This window comes from Podarcis muralis, chromosome 16 (assembly GCF_964188315.1).
Source record: "Podarcis muralis chromosome 16, rPodMur119.hap1.1, whole genome shotgun sequence".
NCBI lineage: Eukaryota > Metazoa > Chordata > Lepidosauria > Squamata > Lacertidae > Podarcis > Podarcis muralis.
The window spans coordinates 19,327,621-19,352,382 of record NC_135670.1 but is presented as its reverse complement, the minus strand read 5'-3'; the positions used below and the strand labels follow the sequence as shown (position 1 = coordinate 19,352,382).

The window sequence follows — 24,762 nt, the reverse complement described above, 5'->3', positions numbered from 1 at the left end:
ATTTCCCCTTCCTAGACTGCCTCATTCATGAACCACAGGAAGAGATCAGAAGTATCCACTCCGGGTTTTAAATGAACTACTGTCCTAAGTTTTGTCCAGACTTTGAGAACTCTTAGACAGACAGACAGACAGACAGACAGACAGACACACACACAGCCAGATTCATAAACTACACTTTAACCCCAACTTATTTGGACTAACCAGACTTTTCAATTAATTTCTGAAGTGGCCTGATGTGTAGCTTCTAACTCATGGGTAGGCAAACTAAGACCCGGGGGACAGATCCGGCCCAATCGCTTTCTCAATCCGGCCCGCGGACAGTCCAGGAATCAGCGTGTTTTTACATGAGTAGAATGTGTCCTTTTATTTAAAATGCATCTCTGGAGGATTAGGTAAGAATATAATGGCTATGAGAAGTTAGTAAAAATAAGACTTAAGTTTTGAGTTTTAAGGTTTTTCTTATAAGATAAGATGAAAATAGATTAAGGTAATGCAATGAAAGATTAGGATAAATAAAGAGGGAAAGGATTTGCTGAATTAACAAATTGAATTGGAATACAAAAAAGGGAGGGCTGAGGAGGTCCGGGAAACAAGCAAATGAAAGATAAGCAAAGGAAAGATGGAATAGTTTTTAATTATTTTTATTTTTATTTTGTATTTTTCTTTTTTCTTTTTTCATTTTGTAACACTTTAAAAATCTTAATAAATATCTATTAAAAAAAATAAAATGCATCTCTGGGTTATTTGTGGGACATAGGAATTTGTTCTTCTTCTTTTTTCAAAATATAGTCCGTCCGCCCCCCACAAGGTCTGAGGGCCAGTGGACCGGCCCCCTGATGAAAAAGTTTGCTGACCCCTGTTCTAACTGCTCCAGACTTAAGGGCTGTCTTCTACAAAACGAAGCCAGTGGGTTACTGCTTACAATAATGAATTGCGTTGCCCAAATTACGGCTGTTGACCATAATGCTAAGGTCTGGAACATTAGTCCTGGAAAGGTTCCTTGGGCTTTCAGAAATCCCCCCGTCCATAATCATCAACAGAGCGGTGGCCTGGAAAACAGATGAGGCTGAGAGGAAGCGCCGGTAATATATGAAAAGCACCTTATGACTTCCTTGGGTCTTTTTTAAGCATTCCGTGATTGCCAATCACCATCAAGCCAGAAACGCAAAGGCTAATTAGAATATTCTGGTGCTCCAGAGAACCAGCACTGGGTCATTTAGACATTAAACCAAAAGGCCTTCAATTCCCAATAAATTTGTAATAAAATAACCATCTCCGTTGATTGAGAAATCAGAGGAAGGGAACAATAAAACCATACAGGGAGCACATAGAAGCCCCTGCTGCGTTCTGCTGATCCCTATCAATCAACGTCTGCAGTTGGTATTTACCAAGCAAAATAACAAGTTGTTGGCTATGGTGTACAAAGACCTGTACACAGCTGCATAGTGGCAAAGTCATAAGCGCAGGGTCCCATCATGAGTCCTGTGGGGCAGCATGGGGGGGGGGGCATATCGCCTGAGGAGGCAGCAGATCAGTCCACAGGTGTCACTGCCAATGTGGCAGCAATAAGTGATGCCTTATTTCATGGGTAGGCAAACTAAGGCCCAGGGGGCCAGATCCGGCCCAATCACCTTCTAAATCTGGCCCACGGACGGTCTGGGAATCAGTGTGTTTTTACATGAGTAGAATGTGTCCTTTTATTTTAAATGCATCTCTGGGTTATTTGTGGGGCCTGCCTGGTGTTTTTACATGAGTAGAATGTGTGCTTTTATTTAAAAGGTTATTTGTGGGGCATAGGAATTTGTTCATTTATTTTTTTTCAAAATATAGTCTGGCCCACCACATGGTCTGAGGGACAGTGGTCCGGCCCCCTGCTGAAAAAGTTTGCTGACCCCTGCCTTACTTGGAGGCCAGATCTGCTGCCCTTTGTAGATCCTGCCCCCTGAAGCAGTTGCCTCACCTTGCCTTGTGCATGGGCCGGCCCTGCAAGCAGTATTTGCCACTTTATGAACAGTTGTGGCTTCCCTCAAAGAATCCTGGGAGCTGTATACTGTTAAGGGGGCTGAGAGTAGTTAGGAGACAACCGGCTGGTGCTATTGGGACAAGTTGAGGTCTCTGGACAACCATCAAGGGCAAGCCCACGTAGGCCACGAAGGCCCCATAAGTCTGGTCCCCTTTCTTCTGGGGATGGGAATGAGGACTCTGAATCAGAATGGGAATCGCCTATGGGGCCAGCCTCAGAAACACAAAACCAGTCCAGGGTCTCAGTGCTGTGGGATTTTGAACCCAAAATTAATAAATCAATATTTTAAACATCAAACTGAACAACTTTGATATTTTCTTAAATATTCAAAGCATCAGGATATTTAGTACTGTATATTTAAACATACGCGATGGTCAGAGAAGTTGAGCCTTTTTTTGCAGAGGTCCCCCAAAGTTAGAGCTGCCATATTTCAAGAGGTAAACATCCGGACAGCTTTTTCAGAGCGATAGCACAAAAAGGTTGTTGAGCTTTCTTTAGGCGATCATCCCCATCCCCCATTGTCCACCACCAACCCACCCGAGCCCAAACCCGAGCCCAGGCAACTCACGCCAGAGCCCAAGCCCAAAGCCCTGTGCATTCAGCATCCATGTATAAGACGACCCCAAAATTTCTGACTATTTTTTTTAGCAAAAAACATCATCTTATATACGGAATTTAATCTGCAACTGCAAGTACACCAAGTAAAAATCACTGTACTTTTCTATGTATTAGACAAGGGGGTTTTACTCCTAAAGAAAGTAAAAAATGATGGGTGGGGTCAATTCTCCCCCAAAAAGCTCAACAACTTTGGGCCATCTCCTCCCATTTTCTTTAATTTTTGTCCCCCAAAATAATGGGCATCTTATACATGGGAGCGTGTTATACATGGGAAAGTATGGTATGTGTTCTTTAAACTTTAAACACATCTTGAGTAGTTTTTACAGGAGGGGAAAGAGAACTAACTGGTCAAACAACCCAGGGCTGTCTTCCACATAATCTTTAAATGGGAACTAAAGTCTAATTCCCACAAGTCCCATTCCCACCCCACTCCGGCCTAAGGGTGTCTCGTTGACATAGAGGACTGCATTGCAGAAGCCTCCGTACAACCAGAATCTCCCTCATTTCAGGAATACTGTCCAAAGTTCTGGTCACCTCACCAGACAAAGGATATTGAAGAGTTGGGAAAGGTTCATGAAAGGGCAACCAAGACGATGAAGTGATTCCCCTATGAAGAAAAGCTGCAGTATTTGAGTCTTTTCAGTTTGGGAAAAAGACAAACTTTATCAAAGTTTATCAAAGAATACATGACATGGAGAAAGGGAAATGGGGGCGGGGACTCCCTCTCTCCTAACACTGAAACTCGTAGACTTCCAATGAAGCAGAATGTTGGAAGATTTGAGACCTGTAAAAGACATGACTTCTTCATGGAGAATAGTTGGACTATGGAACTCCCTGCCACAAGAGGCACTGATGGCCATCAGCTTGGATGGATTTAAAAGCGCATTTGGACAAATTCATGGAGAGGACTATTGATGGCTGCTAGGCATGATGGCTCTGCTCTGCTCAACTGAATCCTGGTAGCTGGAAGCCACAGGAGGGGTGTGCGCTCTCATGCTCAGGTCCTGCTTGTGGCTTTCCCACAGGCATCTTGGTTGGCCACTGTGAGAACGGGACATTGCGCCAGATGGGCCATTAACCTGATCTAGCAGAGCTCTTCTTCTTGCATCCTTCAGCCCTCGCAGCAAAGCCCATCCTTCCCTGTACTCAAAACCAAAGTTTGCAACGGAAAGCGCTGTAAACTGCAGCAGGAGCATCTGTGCGATTCTGCAGGATAGAAGTGTGGGGGGGGGGAGAGACGCCCTCCCTTTAATGCGCTAATTATGATCCCGAAAACACTAATGGGATTAGAAGGCAAGATTCGGTGGCTGCCTCCTGAAAATCATTAAGCCCCATTAGAGTAAATTAACCTCCACTCTTCCACCGAGGAGCTTCTGGGTCCTTTCCAGACATCTCTCCTCCCTGCCTAGAAGCAATGAGCCCTTGGTTGGATGCCGGGGTACCAGAACACACTTTGATATTTGTTTTCTCTCCCCTCGATTAATTTAGCTTAATAAACTCCGCTGCCTACGGGGGATTCTCCTCTTGGAACCGGGGCTTGCGGAGGGGCTGCATCCCGCTAATTGTAAATTAAGGTAGCCTGACCTCCAGCGCCAGAATCCCGCCAAAAGGGAGAAGTGGGAAGGGGGGGTCTAGCCGGCTGGAACAGAGCTTGCGGGGAGGGGCTCCAGGGTCCCCTTGCGCAATTAACAACTGGAAATGCTTGATTACCTCCCATCCTGGCTGTCGCGCCCAGAGCCTCACTCGAGCTCACCTGAAAGATTTAATTACAGAGGGGAAAGGAAGCCTCAGACTCCCACACCAGCACACACACAGAGAGAGCAATCTAATTAAATGGTGGCAATGCTTCAGTATGGAAGTGAGAGCTGGACCATAAAGAAGGCTGATCGCCGAAGAATTGATGCTTTTGAATTATGGTGTTGGAGAAGACTCTTGAGAGTCCCATGGACTGCAAGAAGATCAAACCAATCCATTCTGAAGGAAATGAGCCCTGAGTGTTCACTGGAAGGACAGATCATGAAGCTGAGGTACTTTGGCCACCTCATGAGAAGAGAAGACTCCCTGGAGAAGACACTGATGCTGGGAAAGATGGAGGGCACAAGGAGAAGGGGGCGACAGAGGACAAGATGGTTGGATAGTGTTTTCGAGGTTACCAGCATGAGTTTGACCAAACTGCGGGAAGTAGTGGAGGACAGAGGTGCCTGGCGTGCTCTGGTCCATGGGGTCACGAAGTCGAACATGACTAAACGACTAAACAACAACAACAACAACAATGCTTCAGACATCCAGAATGAGCCACAAGAGATGGGAGAAAGACTTCAGACCGGATTCAGGAGGAGAGTCTTCATCAGACTCAAAGTGGACCCCAGGCATCGCTACCTGGCCCCTGGAATTTCGCCCAGGCCACACCCTGCTTCGCAACCTCCTTGGGTGTTTGTGCCTGAATAGAATATGTCTTTGTTGTTTTGTTTTTTTTAAAAAAGGTTTTCGTTGAACGATTTTTGCAAAAGCTCAAGGTGATACAAAATCACTGTACTGACATAGAGGACAAGGTGGGGAAATGGGTTGAATAATGATGGATGGAGAAGGGGGCAAAAATGGTTTGCATTCTGAAATGGCAAGTCTGGCTGAAACTGTTGAGTCTAACCAAAGGGGGAGATGGGGTGCCTTATCTTTGTTAGTAACGTACATAATGAACTGAACTCCGGTCTCAGAGAACTTGTCTCTGCTCATTTCTCCGCCGGCATCCTATGTTCATGTCTCATTTAGAGCCAATGGCCAGACCCTTTGCATAGCAGATCCTTCCAAGAACAGGAAGTTTCTAATCTAGCAGCCAGGAGTTTAGGCTTCAAGATCAGATCTCTGTGAACCAGACTCATGATAACCGCTTCCCTAAAGATGGGCAGGAGAGCAAGCAGAAAGTCAGGAGTTAAGGCTTGCTATGTGCCGTGTTTTTGCACCCTGGCTGTGCTTTTTGCTTGCCTGGAAAGTGGAGAGGGAGAGAGAGGGAGAGGGGGAGAGAGAGAGAGAGAGAGAGAGAGAGAGAGAGAGAGAGAGAAGGTGTGTTTAGAATCTGGCCTACAGTACAAAGATTGAATGTAAGTTCATTGGCCCACCTGCTTTTGCCTCTGCTGCCCCCATTGGCATGTGGCCCTTGGAAGGTTCCCCAGAAGGAAATGTGGCCCTCACAGTAAAGAAATAAATCCCTGGTTCACTGGGCCCTGCACCAAGAAGTATAGGTAAAGGTAAAGGGACCCCTGACCATTAGGTCCAGTCACGGACGATTCTGAGGTTGCAGCGCTCATCTCGCTTTATTGGCCGAGGGAGCCGGCGTACAGCTTCTAGGTCATGTGGCCAGCATGACTAAGCCACTTCTTGTGAACCAGAGCAGCGCACGGAAACGCCATTTACCTTCCTGCTGGAGCGGTACGTATTTATCTACTTGCACTCTGACGTGCTTTTGAACTGCTAGGTTGGCAGGAGCTGGGACTGAGCAACGGGAGCTCACCCCATTGCGGGGATTCGAACCGCCAACCTTCTGATCGGCAAGCCCTAGGCTCTGTGGTTTAGACCATAGCACCACCCGCATCCCACCACCAAGTATACTTAATAGCTGATCCAGATTTGGAACTTAATGAACTATCTAGCTTGATCAAGCATAAGAACCTAGGGGGAAGCACTGCTGCATCAGACCAAAGGTCTACCCAGTACCGAGTCCGGCATCCCACAACAGCTGACCAGAAACTTCTGAGAAACACACCAAGAAGGCAAAAACCCTCCCCTGGTGCCTTGCAGAAAGTGGCAGTCAGTGGGACATCTGCTCCTCAAGAGGCAGTTTGCACTTCCCGTATCAGGGCTGGAGAACCTTTCTCAGCCTAAGCGTTGCATTCCCTTGGGGGGGGGGGCACATGTGAGCTGTGGGCGGAGGCAGAGGCCGAAGTGGGAAGAGCAACAGAAGTGGGAAGAGCACCTTTGTACAGTAGGCTAGCTTCTCAACAGAGACTTGCACACCCTTCTCTATCCTCCATGCAGACAAGTGGCAAGTTTATTTCCAGCCAGGCTAAAACACTTGAGCCATGTGTAAAGCAGAGCTAGAGAGGCGGTGTGCCTGGGGAGAGTCATGAGGGCCAGATGGGGAGGCTTGGGGGCTGCATTTGACCCCCACCCCTGAGGCTCCCCACCCGTGCCTTAAGACCTCAGTGAGCCACAGAACCTAGCTGGACAAACATCATGGCCTGTGTGCGCTTGTATGTGGCCTCAATGCACAGGGAGCTGTCCATGGTCCTGATTTCCTGTCCATGGTCCTGATTTCTTGTCCATGGTCCTGATTTCCACGCTTCACCAGCTATGGGACTCGTCTGCAGCAGGCCATGCCTACAACATGCAGAGTACTATGTGGTCACCCGCAAGGGCCCTTGCGAGGCAGGAGTGGCAGGGTGTGCTTGAGGAGAGGGTGCAACCTGGAGAGAGCACCGAGGTCTAGGCAGAGAGGCCTGAAGCGCTGTATTTGGCCCCTGGGCTGGCAGTTCCTCACTCCTGTCCCTGCACAAAATAACGAATGTTTTCGCCGACAAAGACACAAAAGAAAATTCATCGGAGAGAGAGAGAGACTACATTGCTTGACAACTTTTTGAAATGCAGAGAGAGCAAGAGATGGAAAATATCTATAATGGCTGAGAGAAGGGACAGAGTGGCTGGGAGGTGCTCCCCCCAACCCACAACGCCACCCCTGTTGATGTGGAACAGTTCATTAGAAGGAATGGAGAGCCCTTCTCCTCTGGGGAGGCCACATTCGGACCTAATGAGCTGGCAACCCCATCAGCGTCCCAGAGTATGTGGCACTGCCAAGCTCCGATGGCTAAATGGCGTGCCTCCTGCTCGTTTGAAAGAAACCGATGCACGAAATGGAAGGCAAAAGGGTTCGTTATCTTTACATCCCATCTTTCAATGACGACCAAGGGGTGCAGGTGGAAGCAGCCACAGAGAAGCTCCCGGCATGCAGCTCTGACCAGCTACCTCTCCTGGTCTCAGTGGGGTTTTCACCTATGCATCTTCCTCCATCCAAACTTTGCACCTTCTTTGGATTGTTCCTAAGAACACGGCCAGCCTATAAGAGCACTTGAACCAATAGAAACACCTACAAATAGAACTGTGCAATACCAAGCACCCTGTCTCCCCCACCTCATGGCATAGAGGTGGGTACGTGACCAGCAGGCCTACTCTCCCCCAGGCTGCTGTTCCCAGAAACTAAAGCTCTCATTTACAAAAGAAAGAAACATATATACAGTAAATATAAATCGTGGCGGTGCTGGTGCTGGTAGAGGAAGTGGTATTTTAATGCTGGAAAGTGCTAGATCAATGTATTATTGTCATCAATAGGTCCATTGCGGATACAGGGATTATAAAAAGAAGAAGTAAAGGTAAAGGACCCCTGGATGGTTAAGTCCCGTCAAAGGTGACTATGGGGTTGCAGCACTCATCTCACTTTCAGGCTGAGGGAGCTGACGTTTGTCCACAGACAGCTTTCCGGGTCATGTGGCCAGCAGGACTAAACCACTTCTGGCACAACGGGACACTGTAACGGAAACCAGAGCGCACGAAAACGCTGTTTACCCTCCCGCTGCAGTGGTACCTATTTATCTACTTGCACTGGCATGCTTTCGAACTGCTAGGTGGGCAGGAGCTGGGACAGAGCAACAGGAGCTCACTCCATCATGGGGATTTGAACCACTGACCTTCTGATCATCAACCTAGCACCCCCACACATTCCCTGGGGGACAAGTCCACCTCCCCTTTCTCCACCCCTGTTGTCCATGCACATATTCCCTCCTCAGTCCACTTACTTGGGTGTGTGAGCCTCATCCACTCGATTGCCCAGCTGGAATTCATGGGACTTGCTGCGGTGCAAGGTGGTGAAGCCTGGGAAAAGGTGGATGAGTTTCCGGGAGGATGGGGGTGGCGTTCCTGGGGGCTTCACCTTGTTCCTCCTCCTGACCGGTGGTGTGCCTGGTGGCGTCATGGTGGTGACGATGTTAGGGGTGCGTGGCGGAGTATGTGCAGCATGCCGCTGCCGCGGGGAAGGGGGCAAGGAGCGGTGGCCGGACTCCAGTGGTGGGCACAGCCCTGGGAAGCCTTCCACGGTCAGCCTGTCCACATGGGCATACGCCGGTCCATGCGGCAAGGTCGAGTGGCAGTAGTGCTGGGTGCATTTGGACTGAGCTTTGGGGCTCGGAGAGAGGTGGGTTCGAATCCACTGCATGGATTCCGATTGGCACACGGGGTTGTTCTCCTTGCCCGTCTCAGTCGTTGCCGGCCACTGGATCGTCCAGTCTTGCTTGGAAAGGCTACCACCTGTACAAACGGGAAAGGGGGGGGGATCATTGTCATTCACACACTTGAAAAGCAGTGGTGATTTAACAAGAGGAAATCTATGCTACACATTTAGATACATTGAGAACTTATTTAAACTGTCAATGCACCCAGAGGGCGCAACCCAGGAAACCCTTTTCCTTCAGTGTCTCATTTTTCCCCAGTCCCAAATTCTCCAGTTTGCAATTTAAAATTCTCCAATTCTCCAATTTGCAATTTAAAAATACAAAAAACTCATCAAGATTAATTTAATGCAAATTTAATTTTTTATGTATGCAGTTTTGACTACGGCACACATTTTTGCAAGCTGTTTCCCTATATATAATGCAGTCATGCATATTCGTTTCATGAATGTAGGCATAGGATTTATTCCGATATACACATTTCTGTATGTAATTTTGACAAATACGCACATTGTTGCAAGCTAACAATGCATTTTGGTACGTCCTTTTCACAATGAATACATTTGTTTTTTGCACTTTCCCCTATAGCAGTTTAGCAAGCCATTCTGTGAAGCACCTCTCCACCCATTTAAAAGGGGGTGGGGCTTGGGGGAGAAGGGAAAGGCTTGGGGGGAGTTGTGAGGGGGCAGGGTAATTGAGGTGTAAAAGGAGGGAGATTTGGTCATTTAAAAGGGTAGCTGGAGTTGGTGAGCAGAGTGAAGCTGGCCCAGTAGCCAGCATAACTAGGCTCCATGAGTGCCTTTAATCCCACTCCTCCCTCCCTCTTTTTCATGCACCCCCCACACCACCGTTTCCTGAATCCATTCAGGAAGGAATCCTAAGAAGCACTTCATTACTCAAAAGTACTATTGGACAAAATAATAGACTCCATCTCTCTCTCCCCCCAGCACTCTTGATCCAACGCCTCTTAAGAACTCATGAATAAAAAGGTGATATTTGCATTCTAAAAAAGAAGTCCATAGTGACCCCGACTCTTTTTTATTATTATTATTATTACGCCACTCGGGATTATTAATTGATAGCCCTGTTATCTCCGCATCCTTTTCAAGGAAATCAATTTATTTCAAGCTCTTGAGAAGGGAGAGGGAAGGACAGGCAATGAGCTGCAGGACAAAAAAGGAAGAAGGGTTGATTAAAAGGAGGGTTTTTTTAGTTTTTAAAAAGTGTGAGCAGACGGGGAGGCATGTCTTTGGGATTGTTCCCTCCAAAGCTGGTTAATAAAAAGAAAATCAGTCAACGGGAAGGGGGAATGAAAGGAGAAGTGGTGCCTGTGCAGCTCTCTTTGTCTCGGCTGCTAATGCAGTAGGATGTTTCGAGAGAGGCTGAAAGGGGTCTGGTGCAGAGACGGAGAGAGAGGGAGAGATCTGGTGGAGTTTGAGGGGCTGGACTGATTGGGAGTGGAAAGCATTAGCAGATCAGACAAGTGAGTCCTCCAAAGGAAAATTAATGGGCGTCTGGAGAAAGAAGCTGCAGAAAGACTTGGAAGTGAATTTGGGCAGCTGACAGAGTTAAGCATCAAGGAGAACTGCCTCCTTGCAAAAGGAGAACTGCCTCTGATCCCAGAGGAATCTGAATCAGCCCCTGTTTGGATGCCGGAATGACCTCAGCGCTCTCTGCCCACCTGGGCGATTGGACAGCCGACATACTAGCATCCTAGTCTCTGAGGAGTTGGCTGGCAACTCAAATGAAAAAGAGAAATGTGTTGCCCCACTAACACCCCCAACCAGTCTTGGCAGTCTTGTGGGTACCCCCTCCAGATGTTTTGGGCTGCCACTCCCGCCATGGGGAGCACCAGCTTGGCAAAGGCTGCTCTAGGCTGCTTCTGCAGAGACGCAGCTCAGAAGAAGGCAAGCAAGGCAGAAATACGTTATGCTACATTCCTCTCCAGTCAACAGACATCCTGTATTCCCATCACTTTGCAGGTGCCGACAATCAGTGGACCGGCCTTGCCAAATCAGCTGATCGGAGGTGCCAGATCAGCTGATCAGTGACACTTGCTAAAACCCCATCATTTCTTTGCAAGTGCTGATGATCAGCTGGTTGGTGGGTCCTGCAAGCCCCTGTTTTCGGCAGGGAAGCCATGCCTTTACCTGTCCCACAACGGACATGATTAATATGATGTAAGGTATAGAACAGGTGAATGTTGCTCATCCAACATGGCTGCATGGGCCAAATGGGGGAGCCTGGACAGTCTAAGAAGGCCCATGGGGCAGAGGTTTCCCACTGCTGGCCTGCAAAGCTCCCTCCAGCTCTATGATTCCACATCGCAATACCTAGGACTGCTTCTGAATTGCACAGTATTTGAAGGGGGGAGGGTGCCCCTAGAATTGTCAAGTGGTAAGGGGACCAAGGGTCATCTAGTCCAACCCTCTGTGATGCAGGAATTCTGCCCACAGCCATCCCTGGGTGGGCTTGAACCACCAACCTTCTGGTTAACTGCCAGACACAGCCTCTCCTCACTCTCCAGCCAAGACGTCAAGCAGTTTAGGGACGTGTTGAAGGCAACCATTTCCCATTTTGCACAGAGCCTTCCAACCCCAATCAATCCGACTGAGGTGAGTAGACTTCCCCACCCTCAAAATAGCAGACGATTGTGATGCATAATTGGAGGGCCAATCCCTAGCAGGGACAAACTCTTGCAGTTCTTGGTCAGTAGGAGATGATTATCCAGGGAGAACACCTTCTTCGGCAAGATTAATTACCACATTGCTAATTAATTATGATTGATGGTTGCTAAGCAGAGGTGTGGAGTGACTGAGAGAAGGGTAGCCCAACGTCCAACCAAGAAAGGCTCTTCATATCGGAGCCCAATCTGGGGTCATTAAACCCCACGGCCCAGGCTCCAGGCAAGTCCTTGTCATTCCCTGCATTCATTTATCTGCTCTTTTTATTTTGATGGCTGTGTCATTACATGATTGATGAGCACCCTCGTAAAAATAACTTGATGCTTCTCCCAGTGCGTCATGCCTAAAAATATCGAAGTAGAGTTTGGGGAGCCCATTCTCAGCTAATACCTGCTCACACAAAAGCATACAGGATGCTTTTCAGAGACTCGGTTTTTTGGCATTGTTGAGCCGTCACAGACCCGGAATCGGTGTGTTCAGATTTTTGCATCCTGCCACCGTCGGCTGTCAAACCTCCTTGGTGGATTTTCATAACATTTTTGTGTGTGCTGTGCCCTTGGAAACGCCAAAACAAGCACGTAGAATACATGTCTATCTCGACTCAAAGAAAATGTGCATAGGTTGGTGCGAAGGTGGTGGAACAAACCCTCTGCTAAAGGGTTGAATGAGTTGGGTATGTTCAGCCTGGAGAAGAGAAGGCTAAGAACTTGTCCACACTTACTTTTCCTCTGTGCTTTCCAGCATTAAAGCTCTGAGTCCTAGTACTCTTGTTTTTGCTATCCCTGTGCAAACCATCTTTACCATTGAATTGGAGCAAACAGCAATCTGTGAATCGCCATTTGTTTCACTTCAGCTTTAAAGATTGGGGTTTGGGGTTTTGTTTTTTGCAGGGAAAGCTCTGGAGCAACAACACAAAAGAATACTTGGACATGAAGATTGAAAGCCTGGAAAGCACAGGTCCAACGTATGAAGAAGCCCTGAGAGTTGATATGAGAGCCATCTTCAAATATCTGTGAAGGGATGTCACATGGAAGATGGAGCAAGCATCCAAACCAATGGACTCAAATGACAAGAAAGAAGATTCCAACTGAATATTAAGAAGAACTTTCATATGGTAAGAGCTGTTGGACAGTGGAACAGACCACCTGGGAAGGTGGTGGTCTCTCCTTCATTGGAGGATTTTAAACAGAGGTTGGATGGCCATCTGTCAGGGATTCTGGCATGGCGGCTAACAGATTGAGGTTGAATCCTGACAAGACAGAAGTACTGTTTTTGGGGGACAGGGAGCGGGTGGGTGTGGAAGACTCCCTGGTCCTGAATGGGGCAACTGTGCCCCTGAAGGACCAGGTGCACAGCCTGGGAATCATTTTGGACTCACAGCTGTCCATGGAGGTGCAGGTCAATTCTGCTATCTACCAGCTCCATCTGGTATGACGACTGAGATCCTACCTGCCCACAGACTGTCTCGCCAGAGTGGTGCATGCTCTGGTTATCTCCCGCTTGGACTACTGCGATGCACTCTATGTGGAGCTACCTTTGAAGGTGACTTGGAAACTGCAATTAATCCAGAATGCGGCAGTTAGACTGGTGACTGGGAGTGGCTGCCAGGACCATATAACACCGGTCCTGAGAGATCTACATTGGCTCCCAGTATGTTTCCGAGCACAATTCAAAGAGTTGGTGATGACCTTTAAAGCCCTAAACGGCCTCGTATATCTGAAGGAGCGTCTCCACCCCTGTCGTTCAGCCCAGACACTGAGGTCCAGCGCCGAGGGCCTTCTGGCGGTTCCCTCACTGCGAGAAGTGAGGTTACAGGGAACCAGGCAGAAGACCTTCTCAGTAATGGCACCCGCCCTGTGGAACGCCCTCCCACCAGATGTCAAGGAAATAAGCAGCTATCCTATTTTTAAAAGACATCTGAAGGCATCCCTGTTTAGGGAAGTTTTTAATATTTAATGCTGTATTGTTTTTAACACTTGATTGGGAGCCGTCCAGAGTAGCTGGGGAAACTTAGCCAGATGGGTGGGGTATAAATAATAAAATTATTATTATTATTATTATTATTATTATTATTATTATTATTATGTGATTCCTACATTGCGGTTGGTTGGACTAGATGACCCTTGGGGGCCCTTCCAACTCTGCCATTCTATTATTCTGTGACCAGTGCACTGTAGATTAATGTGGGTGCACCATAGCCAATATTTTACATGGCAAACTATTATTCTCTCTTTGATTCATACAAAACCAGTGACCTATTCAGGCCTTCAGTGAACTGGGGTGGGGGGGAATAAAGCATGTATGAGGCATGGGAGGGGCATAACCCCCAACCTTCCCGTGCTGAATGGGGCGCTTGAATACAAACTTTTAGTGCATTCAGCTTAGAAACATCCCCACTATTGGGAACCCAGATCTTTTGCCCGACTCAGGAAGCTATGAGGCTGCAGCCTGTGGGAATGCACAGCCCTGATCTTCTGTTTAAGGCAAACACCTGAATAGGGCTCAGGAGAGACACCTACAGCGAGGAGTCAGGAAAACAGCATAAATAAGCTTGTTCCCTCAGCCTGCCCTGCCCCTACTAAGTATCACGCTATGGATACTGGAATCCACATGCCCCTTTCCGAGAGATGCTTTATCGCACCACCATCATGATCTCTGAATGTCTGAACTGGGCTACGGGTCTATACAAACCAGTGGGAAGTTGCAATTGACTAAACCACATCAAGCAGGTTCTGGTCTAGTTAATTTCATCTGGTCATGATAGTGGCAAGTATCCAGGAATCTGCTCCCAACGTTCCACAAAAAACACATTTCTCTCTTTAAACAAAAAAGGAATCAGCTGGATCAAACCCCACAGCACACAAGTGTCAGCTCTATATATATTTTTTTCCCAAGCACCCAGCACAAAAATTTTCAAACTGCCTTGCATAACTTGGTCACAGCTACATTCCTACATGTGGCTATGATGCTCCCTGGCTTCCTGGGCAAAATCCTTCTCTTGCCAATTAAACTTCATTGCAGAATTAACCCCTCGAGCTAATATTTTTTCCAGCACCCTTTTTCATTTTATATGTATATTTATTGCATTTATATCCCACCTTTTCCACCAAGGAGCTCAAGGTGGCATAGGGGTCAGCAAACTTTTTCAGCAGGGAGGCGATCCACTGTCCCTCAGAACTTGTGGGGGGCCAGAATATATTTTGAGGGGGGGTGAACGAATTCCTATGCCCCACAAATAACCCAGAGATGCATTTTAAATTAAAGGACACATTCTACTCATGTGAAAACACGCTGATTCCCAGACCGCCTGCGGGCCGGATTTAGAAGGCGATTGGGCCGGATCCAGCCCCCGGGCCTTAGTTTGCCTACCCATAGCATACAAAGTTCACCTGTCCTTATTTAATCCTCACAACAACCCTGTGATGTAGAGGTTAAGCTGAGATGCCCTGAGTGGCCCAAGGTGAGCTCCATGGCCCGAATGGGGATTTGAACTCTGCTCTCCCAGGTCCTAGTCTAACACACTAACCACTACACCACACTGGCTCTCATGGGCAGACCTATCAGTTCGTGGCTGTGACTTCTCTGTGATGAGCTCCTTCTTCATCTACCCACATCATTTGCAGACATTTAAAAGCCCTCAGATTTGCTACCTCCCCATCCTTTTGTTTCTGCCCTCTTGCTTTTTATTTCCTCTATTCCAGTGGTGGTGATCCTTTTTCAGCTCAAGGACCACATTCAATAAAAGGCAACTTTCCAAAGGCTGCATGCCAATGGTGGGCAATGGATACAAATCTCCCCTTTCTATAGCAGGCTATTTTCCAGCCACACACACAACCCTCCATCCAGGTAAGCAACAGGCTCAAGGACGCATACCAGCCAGGCAAAAGCACTCAAGGAGGGAGCAAAAGATCACAGAAGGGTCATAGCTAAGTGGCAGAGCATCTGCCTAGCAGCTAGAAGGTCTCTGGTTCAATCCCTGGCCATCTCCAGGTAGGGCTGGGGGAGACTCCCTGCCTGAAACCCTCAAGAAACCACTCCCTTTCATAGAATCATAGAATTGTAATGTTGGAAGGGACCACGAAGGGCATCTAGTCCAACCCCCTGCAATGCAAGAATCTTCTGTGGGGCTCGAGCTCAGAACCCTGAGAGTCTCCTGTTGTACCAGCTGAGCTGAAGGCATTCTGAGCTAGATGGACTAGTGGGTCTGACTCAACATAAAGCAGCTTCCTATGTTCCTCAAAGAGGGCCAGTGAAGGGATGCTGCCTGGTGAGAAGATGTGTGGCCCCGGGAGAGTCCTGGGGGCCAGATGGGGGAGCTTGGTGGGCCGCATGCGGCCCCTGGCCTGAGCTTCCCCACCCTTGATTCAAGACCTCAGTGAGCCACAGGTCCTAGCTAGAGCAACATCCAGCCTTGCGTGCTCTGTCCAGAACACACAGTGAGCTGTCCGTGGTGCTGATCTTCTGCCAGGCCTCCTCCCAAGCTTCACCTGTTCTCCCCAAGGGACTCATTTGAATATAACATGCCCCATACTACCTAGTCTTCTGCAACGGCCCTAACAATGCTTCAAAGAGAGACGCACAGCGCTATCGGAGCACCCAACGGGACCACGTCAAGGTAGGCATCCCTCAAAAAACACACCACCCAGGACCGCAAGTCCCTCGCCCTGCATTTCGCTGGGGCCCACGCGCAGGCTTACCCAGATCCCTCGGCTGACCGCCACTAGGTCTTCCGAGGTGAGAAAGCAACCCTCGTTTTTGCTTTCTCCGAGACGGCAACTGCTCCTCAAGTGTGTTCTAGCTTTCCTCCCCCACAAGAAAAAGCAAAAGTTACTACGGCAACCAGGAATTTTAAGCCACAGAAAAGCAGAAAATGTCACGAAGGGCTGCTGCTCATCGCGACGGGCGCACTGCATCGAAACGCGAGTGAAAGGTGCAGAGGAGTCGCAGCTCAGGTGAGTAGAAGCATCTGCCCGGCAGGCAGGAAGGCCCCGGGTTCAATCCCCAGCACCTCCAGGTGGGCAGAGACCTAACAGCACCCTCTCAGCACCCTCGCCAAACTACAGCTCCCAGAATCCTTTGGGGGAAAGGGAAACTGTCTAAAATGGTATGGTGCTCTTTCAATGTGTGGTGTTAATGTGGCATAGATCAGTCTGGATGGAGGAGGAGATGTTTCAAGGCACCATCCACCAGCTTGGCTCACACTAGTTGCCTGGTCCAAGAACTACCTCCACTCACAGCCGTTCTGTCTGGCCATTAGGAACAAAATGAAGTCTTGGTACCAGACTGTTTTCCTTCTCCTTCCCTCCCATTCCACTTCCTTTTCCATCATGTCTCATTAGACCAGGCATGTCCAAAGTCCATTTTGGGGGCCCTCCGGTCGATGATTTAAAGCTCAACAACTGCGGCCCTCACGCACATTCACTTCATCAAATCTGGCCCTCTTTGAAAGACGTTTGGGCACCCCTGCATTAGACTATAAGCCACTGTTTTAAATGGTCAACTGCTTCGAGTGGGGAAGGGCTGCAGCTCAATGAAAGAGCCTCTGTTTTGAATGCAGAAGGTCCCAGGTGCATCTTCAGGTCGTCCAGGGAGGGACCCCCTGTCTGAAAATACTAGCCAGAAGAACCAAAGATCTGACTCTCCCTCTCTCCTCTAAAACCCGGAGCCAAACCTGCGGCTCTGAAGGGACCCAGGCTGCTGAAAGTTGCCGAACCCTCTTAGAGGGAAAGCATTGGATTGACATTGGACGTAGAGGCTCTGCTTCCTTTTGCTGGCCTACACAGATCCCTTGGACCCTGATTCTTTGACAACATGCCGCAGTTGTGTTGCAAGAGCACCGATGCAGCCCAGTAGCTGAGAGATTGCCCTAAGCTCCAGGTTCAAACCACCCCGGTGCCATGAGTTCGCTAGGTAAGCATTCTGAAGCTGCTGAACTCCAGCTCCCATCAGACCCAGTCAGGAGAGCCTGGTGATCAGGGCTGATGGGAGTTGTAGTCCCAATAACATATGGAGGGCCACAAGTTTCTCACTGCTGCCTCAAAGCAAGCCACTCTCCCAGCCCAGTCTACCTCACAAGGTTGTTGTAAAAGCAGGAAGATGGTGCGTCTGGAACGCTTAAATGTATTCAAGCGCTGAGCTTTATTGTTGGGTAGAGAAAAAGCATTTTGGAATCTTGCGGGTGCCTGTGCAAGGTGGTGGTCCCAATCTAGACTGCAAAGTCAGAGCTAGTGAATATATTCAAAATGGAAGACGGGTGGAGTGCCAATGCCCTGCAGATCAGGATTAGCCTTCAGCCCATTCTCCATTCTACAATGCTTTAGGAGGGCGGTCCTATACATCCTAACGAAGAGGCATTAGCCATCACACAAAAATGACAAATGGAAGCCCATCCATCTCCTTCCTCACCCCCACCTCCTTCGTCTGGAGCGATAATGGATCATTCCCCTTCCCACCCCCATTGCTGGGACTCTGGCAACTGCATCCACGAGCCAGCAGCTGATTAATGGCCCAGTGCGCTTATTGCAATATGGCTCCCCTGTGATTAATATTCACCATCGATAACAATGCTTACAAGGCACCTGGTGCCCCCATGGCGATGCAACCTGAGAGGTTACCCTACTTGCAATGCCACCCCAAACACTCTGTCAGCAGTTCAGCATGCTGCAGGCTTCAGGAGCAACAGCCTCTCGGATCGAAGTGATTGACCGAGTGCGGATAATGGCAGCAGAGCAGGATAAAAACACACACAGACACACGCCAACAGACCGAGGACAGGACAGAGCCTTTTTCGGCTGCAGAAATCTACACACACCCCTGGAGGGGGGCAGAGGAAGAAGTTAGATGAGACCATAAGGGAAAGAGGCAGAGGGAAATCAGCTGACAGCCATCCTTTCTCCGAGCCCCCAGACATCCGTCACCAGGGCAGGCGTGGAAAGCACATCCGTCAGACGCCCGTTCTGAAGAAGTGACGGCGTGGCGACACAGGTGACCTTTTATCTGCGACACGGAACCGCGGAGGCTCTGGTCGTGATGCAGAGTCAATACAGCCTCCCTCTTCATTTATCTCCCAGCCGGCTGTCCATCTCTTCGTCTCACCTGTCCATCATCGCAGGCGAGGTTTATTTAATTAGCCAAAGAGAAGGCTGAGCAACCCGCCCCCTTCCCCCCACCCTTTTTCCCCCCTTTTAAAACAAAAAAAAAAAAATACAAAAAAAAAAATTCCTCTGCATTAATGGCCCTTCTGCACTTCCAAGGACCTTTCCAGAAGATTGGGTTTTCTCTACACAAGAAATGCCAAAGTTACACAGATGCCTGCTAAACTTCCCGCGGCAGAAAGGTGCTGGTTTTATCGGTGTTCAAGCTGCAGTTATTTTGTGGCTGGGGAAAATTCAAGAGCCAAACAGCAATTTCTCAATAGGGGTTTTTTTGGCTTTCATGTCCCTGCCTTCCCTTTAAAAAAGAAGCTTTTGTTTTATTTTTATTTAAAATATTTTATAGTCTGCCTTTAAGGGCAAGAGCTCTCTCTCGGGGCAACGTATGAGATCACAGTAAACATACTTAATAGGTAAAGGTAAAGGGACCCCTGACCATTAGGTCCAGTCGCGGACGACTCTGGGGTTGCGGCGCTCATCTCGCTTTACTGGCCAAGGGAGCCGGCGTACAGCTTCCGGATCATGTGGCCAGCATGACTAAGCTGCTTCTGGCGAACCAGAGCAGCACACGGAAACGCCATTTACCTTCCCGCCACAGCGTTACCTATTTATCTACTCACACTTTGACGTGCTTTTGAACTGCTATGTTGGCAGGAGCAGTGACTGAGCAACGGGAGCTCACCCCGTCGCAGGGATTCGAACTGCCGATCTTCTGATCGGCAAGTCCTAGGCTCTGTGGTTTAACCCACAGCGCCACCCACGTCCCAAACATACTTAATAGAAGCCAGTTAATAAGGGAGAGGTTAAAAACACCCAGCCAGTCCAAAACTAGCCATGATTGCTGTCCTCTGCCTCAGTGGTCGGCCAGAGGCAGTAATCCTGAATACAACTTGCTGGAAACCACAGGAGGGGAGAAAGATCTTGTGCTCGAGTCCTGCTTGCAAATTTTCCATGGGCAGTTCATTGGCTTCCATGAGAACAGGATGCTGGACCCGATGGGCCATTGGCCTGATCCTGCAAGGCTGTTCTTATGTTATTATTCTTTTACTGATGGAGAATAAGGCTATCAGCAATACACAGGCGAACTAATGCCAGTGAACTGGAAAAAGCAAAGATCAGCAGTGTCAAAGCAATGATTCTTCAACATAAACTTCACTGGACTGGTCATGTTGGGCAGATGCCTGATTATCATCTTCCAAAACAACTGCTCTAGTCCGAACTTAAAAATGGAAAGCATAATGCTGGTGGTTAAACCTTTAAAGAGTTTTAAAGACTCCCTCAAGGCAAATCTAAAAAAATGTAGTATAAACACCAACAACTGGGAAACACTGGCTTGCTAGCGCTCCAATTGGAGAACAGCCTTTACCAAAGGCTTTGAAGACACTCGAACTCAGGACAAAAGGGAGAAACATGCTAAGAGGAAGGCACGCTTGGCAAACCCTCACCATGATCAACTCCTACCCCTAAATCTATGTCCCCACTGTGGAAGGACGTGTGGATCCAGAATTGGCCTCCACAGTCACTTACGCACTCACTGTTAAAACCATGTTTGTGGAAGGCAATCTTACTCAGCTACGAGGGATCGCCAAAGAAGAAGAAGATGCCCCCAAATTTCCTGGGAATTACAAGTGTGAAGAGTGTTGTTGTAGCCAAGTCCTCCTTGCAGGCTTGCCATAAGAAGCTGTTCAGCCACTGTGAGAACAGGATGTCCGGGCTAGAGGGGCCCATGGTCTGATTCAGCAGGAAGGTTCTTTTGTGTACATTGAATGGGGGACCTCCCACCTCCAGAGCACGGGCCCTGCAGCCAGGCTCTGATAGAACTGTCAGGTTCTTTTCAACAACCACATTTCTAGGCCTCAGGGAAGCGGCAGGCTGTCACCTGGAAGGCACGGCGCTCCTGGAAGTCAGTGGAAAGTTCTGGGAAGCCTTCTCTGCTCTTCGAGCGCAGTCTAAAGAAACAGCTTCTGTCCCTTTAAAGCACCTTTGAGTCAGCAGCAGACGAGATGGAAGGGTCGAGATTGATATTAATAAATTAGGATAAGGTACAATGTCAATGTCGGTTAATGAGTCATTCATTAGAGCGGTCCAATTTCCTAGGACATATCTCTACAGGAGTAACGTGCGAGCAGAGAGCGGGGGAAGGGGGGACAGAAATATAGGGCATCATGACACTCCATGCAGCGCGAGACAAACTGCTCGCCCGTCGTTTCTTGGTGCAGAGCACAGCGAAGAGGCCTTAGCCATGAAAAGCATTGTGGTGCAGCAACTGAAAGCGCAGGCGAAGCATTTCTGAGAGCTGGAGCTGTTCAACTGCCTCAGAATATGGCAGACTCTGGAGCCTGAGCAGAAAGTACAGTGGTACCTCTGGTTACATACTTAATTCGTTCCGGAGGTCCGTTCTTAACCTGAAACTGTTCTTAACCTGAAGCACCACTTTAGTTATGGGGCCTCCTGCTGCTGCCACGCCGCAGGAGCAAAATTTCTGTTCTCATCCTGAAGCAAAGTTCTTAACCCAAGGTAATATTTCTGCGTTTGCAGAGTCTGTAACCTGAAGCGTATGTAACCTGAAGCATCTGTAACCCAAAGCATCTGTAACCTGAAGCGGATGAAGGTTCTCATCCTGAAGCAAAGTTCTTAACCCGAGGTACTATTTCTGGGTTAGTAGCGTCTATAACCTGAAGCGTCTGTAACCTGAGGTACGACTGTACCTTTCTCCCCCGAAAAAGACACCTGAGGACAAGTTGGATGCAAAAAAAGGCTGAGTCCCCCTCCCACCCGTCCCTGACGTCATGGAGCCCAGAGCTGGCCCACCCATGAGGCAAGGTGAGGGGACTGCCTCATGCGGTAGGATCCACAGAGGCAGCAGATCTGGCCTCCAAGGAATGCATTTGGCCCTCAAAAGGCTACCCAGAAGGAACTGCGGCCCTCGGACAGGAAAAGGTTCCCCACCTCTGGAATCAGTCCTGTGACCTGGCACTAGCTAGATTCCAAGGGAGTGTGTCATTGGCAGAAAGGAAGAATAGGATCCAGTGTCGCCTTTGTGTGTGTGTGTGTGTGTGTGTGTGTGTGTGTGTGTGTGTGTGTGTGTTAAGAGTGGCAAATTTAATGTCATGCCTGAAGGAAGCCAGGAAGAAAAACCAGTGGAGGGAGAGGCAAATGCATGTGAGGGTGTAATTACATTGGGATGGGGGGTGGGATTTCTCCTCCTCCTCTAACATCAACAAGACTCCAGAAGCCAGCTTTGTCCCTGAGCGGGGAAGATGGAAAACTCTGATGGGCTTGTCCCAGGACGCAACAACCAGCCACACCTCTGAAGGGTGAAATCAGCGCTTTCCTGTGCAGCCTTCCAGCTCTTCCTCGTTCCCCCATGCCAGATTCCTCTGCCTTAAAGCAAAGGAGGGGAAGGCGTCGGGAGTTGATTTAGGGTCACGCCAAGGTCATAGAATAAGAGAATCGTAGTGTTGGAAGGGACACCAAGGGTCCTCTAGTCCAACCCCCTGCCATGCAGGACTCTCAGCTAAAGCATCCATGACAGATGGCCATCCAACCTCTGCTTAAAAACCTCCAGGGAAAGAGAGTCCACAAACTCCTGAGAGAGAATGTTCGACAGCTCCTACGGTCTGAAAGTTTTTTCTGTATGTTTAGTCCGAATCTCCTTTCTTGTAACTTGAAGCCATTGGTTCGAGTCCTACCGCCCAGAGCAGGACAAAACAAGCTTGTTCCCTCTTCCATGTGGCAGCCCTTGAAATATTTGAAGATGGCTATCATATCTCCTCTTTTCCAGTCTAAACATACCCAGATCCTTCAACCGTTCCTCATAAGGCTTTGTTTTGAGACACTTGATCATTTTGGTTGCCCTCCTCCACACATGGTCCTTCTCACTGTGCATTCATTATGATTATCACGACGGGCTGGAGGTGGTTGAACGCAACACCGTTCCAGGTTGGCCCATCAAGTCCAGCGTCCTGTTCTCACAGTGGCCGGCCAGATGTCCGCAAGCAGGTCCTGAGACCACCAGCACTCTGCTCACCTGTCATTCACAACAACTGTCATTCAGAAGAATGCTGCTCTGATGGCAGAGGTGGAGCACAGCCATGGTGGCCCATAGCCGAGACCTCCTCAACCACAGAGTTGCTGATCACACGGCCAGGTGGTGGGCAGCCAAATCTCAGCATGGGTGCAGGTCCCCCAACTGATGGGAGCTTACAGGCAATATCTCGAAAAGTTGCGAGCTCTCCTTCATGGGAGGTTTTTAAAGAGAGGTTGGCTGGCCACCTGCCAAGGATTCCTTATCTGTCATCCCTGAACTGAAGGGGGTTGGACTAGATGACTCTTGGGGTCCCTTCCATCTCTCCACTTCTATGATGCCATTAATACAGCTGGTTGCCTATAGCCAGAGCAGCGAATTTTGGCCACATCCAACCGCCACACTGAGCTCAGCGTGGCTTCTGTTATCCCACAGCACCCTCTGCTGTTTGCAAGAGGCCAAGCAGGCAGACTTTATTTATTTTTTTACAGATGATTATGATGATGGTGATGACAATGACTATTTACCCTCCATTCACCCTAAGTCCCAGGGCGGGTTGCAGGAACTGTTAAAAACACATACTCAGGAGGTTGTCTTATCAACTCGTGACCATTAATCCATCCAGCTCAGTACAGTGGTACCTCGGGTTAAGAACTTAATTCATTCTGAAGGTTCATTCTTAACCTGAAACAGTTCTTAACCTGAGGTACCGCTTTAGCTAATGGGGCCTCCCGCTGCTGCCGCCACACAATTTCTGTTCTCATCCTTAAGCAAAGTTCTTAACCCAAGGTACTATTTCTAGGTTAGCGGCGTCTGTAACCTGAAGCGTCTGTAACCCAAGGTAGCACTGTACTGTCAATACTGACTGGTGGTGGCTCTCTAAGATATCAGACCAGGCTCTCATCCAGCCCAGCCTGGAAACAACAGGAGTTGAACCTGGTACCTTCTGTATGCAAAGGAGTTGCTCAGCTGCTGAGCAACAGCCATTCCCTGCGCAGTGAGAAGCCATCAAATTAGGTCTCTCCCCCTGCCCCCAACACACACATACACACTTCCAAAATGACAGACAGGTTTGCAAGACTTGCAGTTGCGATCAGAGTTTGCTGTACACTCTTTTTACGGCTGTTGAAGAAACTGAGAGGCAGATGAGAATTCGTAAAGGAACGTCAACAAGCTGCGAGATTTCCACGCACCCCTAACAGGAGGGTCCTGTCAGCCGTTCTAGGATATACTAGAAGCTATAAGTAGATCAGGGAAGCCAAGAAGCTTTTCCCACCCTACTTTCCACTCCAGTTTCACCTTTTCTGAGAAAAGGCGAGTAAAAGGAGATTGCTAGAGGTGTATAAAAATTACGCCTAAAGAAAGTGGCTAATGGGAAGTGCTTCCTTCCCTCTCCCATAACACTGGAACTCACAGACAGCCAATGAAGCTCAAGGTTCATTGTTAGACGATTCGGGACAGATAAACGAGAGAGGATTTCTTCATGCAATGCATAGTTAAACTGTGAAACTCACTCCCACAGGAGGCAGTGCCAGAGGACAGTGCCATGGCTGGCTACTAGCCACGATGTCTATGCTCTTCCTCCACGATCAGAGGCAGTAATGTCTCTGAATGCCAGTTGCCGCGAATCACAGGTGGAGAGAGGGCTCTTGCGCTCAGGTCCTGCTTGTGGGCTTTCCATGGAGACATCTGGTTGCCCACTTTAAGAGGAGGGTCACTGAACTAGATGGGCTATTGGACTGATCTAGCAGGCTCGTCTTATGTTCCTATGCTCTTCCGGACAACCAGAGCTGCGTGCCCGTGGTGGACACCTAGCTAAACTGCAGAACTTCTTCCCACAGGAGGCAGTGACGGTCACCAATTTAGATGGCTTTAAAAGAGGATTGGGAAAATTCAAGGAAGAGGAGGAGGCTACTGGGGGAAGGTATTAGCCATGATAAAGGCATTGCTTCCATATACCAGCTGCTGGAGGGGAGAGCGCTGTTGT

General features: G+C 48.7%; 1 protein-coding gene across 3 annotated transcripts in view; it reads right to left on the bottom strand.

Annotated features, from left to right (window-relative positions):
* The window catches only part of KSR2 (kinase suppressor of ras 2), a 188,782-nt gene that overhangs the window by 126,600 nt on the left and 37,420 nt on the right, over positions 1-24,762 (bottom strand). For 2 of the 3 annotated variants that reach the window (XM_028710438.2, XM_028710439.2), the window contains exon 4: positions 8,485-8,992. In XM_028710438.2, coding sequence (XP_028566271.2) covers positions 8,485-8,992 — 508 coding nt within the window. Of the gene's footprint in view, positions 1-8,484; positions 8,993-16,294; positions 16,389-24,762 lie in introns of those variants that run through there. The other variant, XM_028710440.2, reaches the window with a different exon arrangement.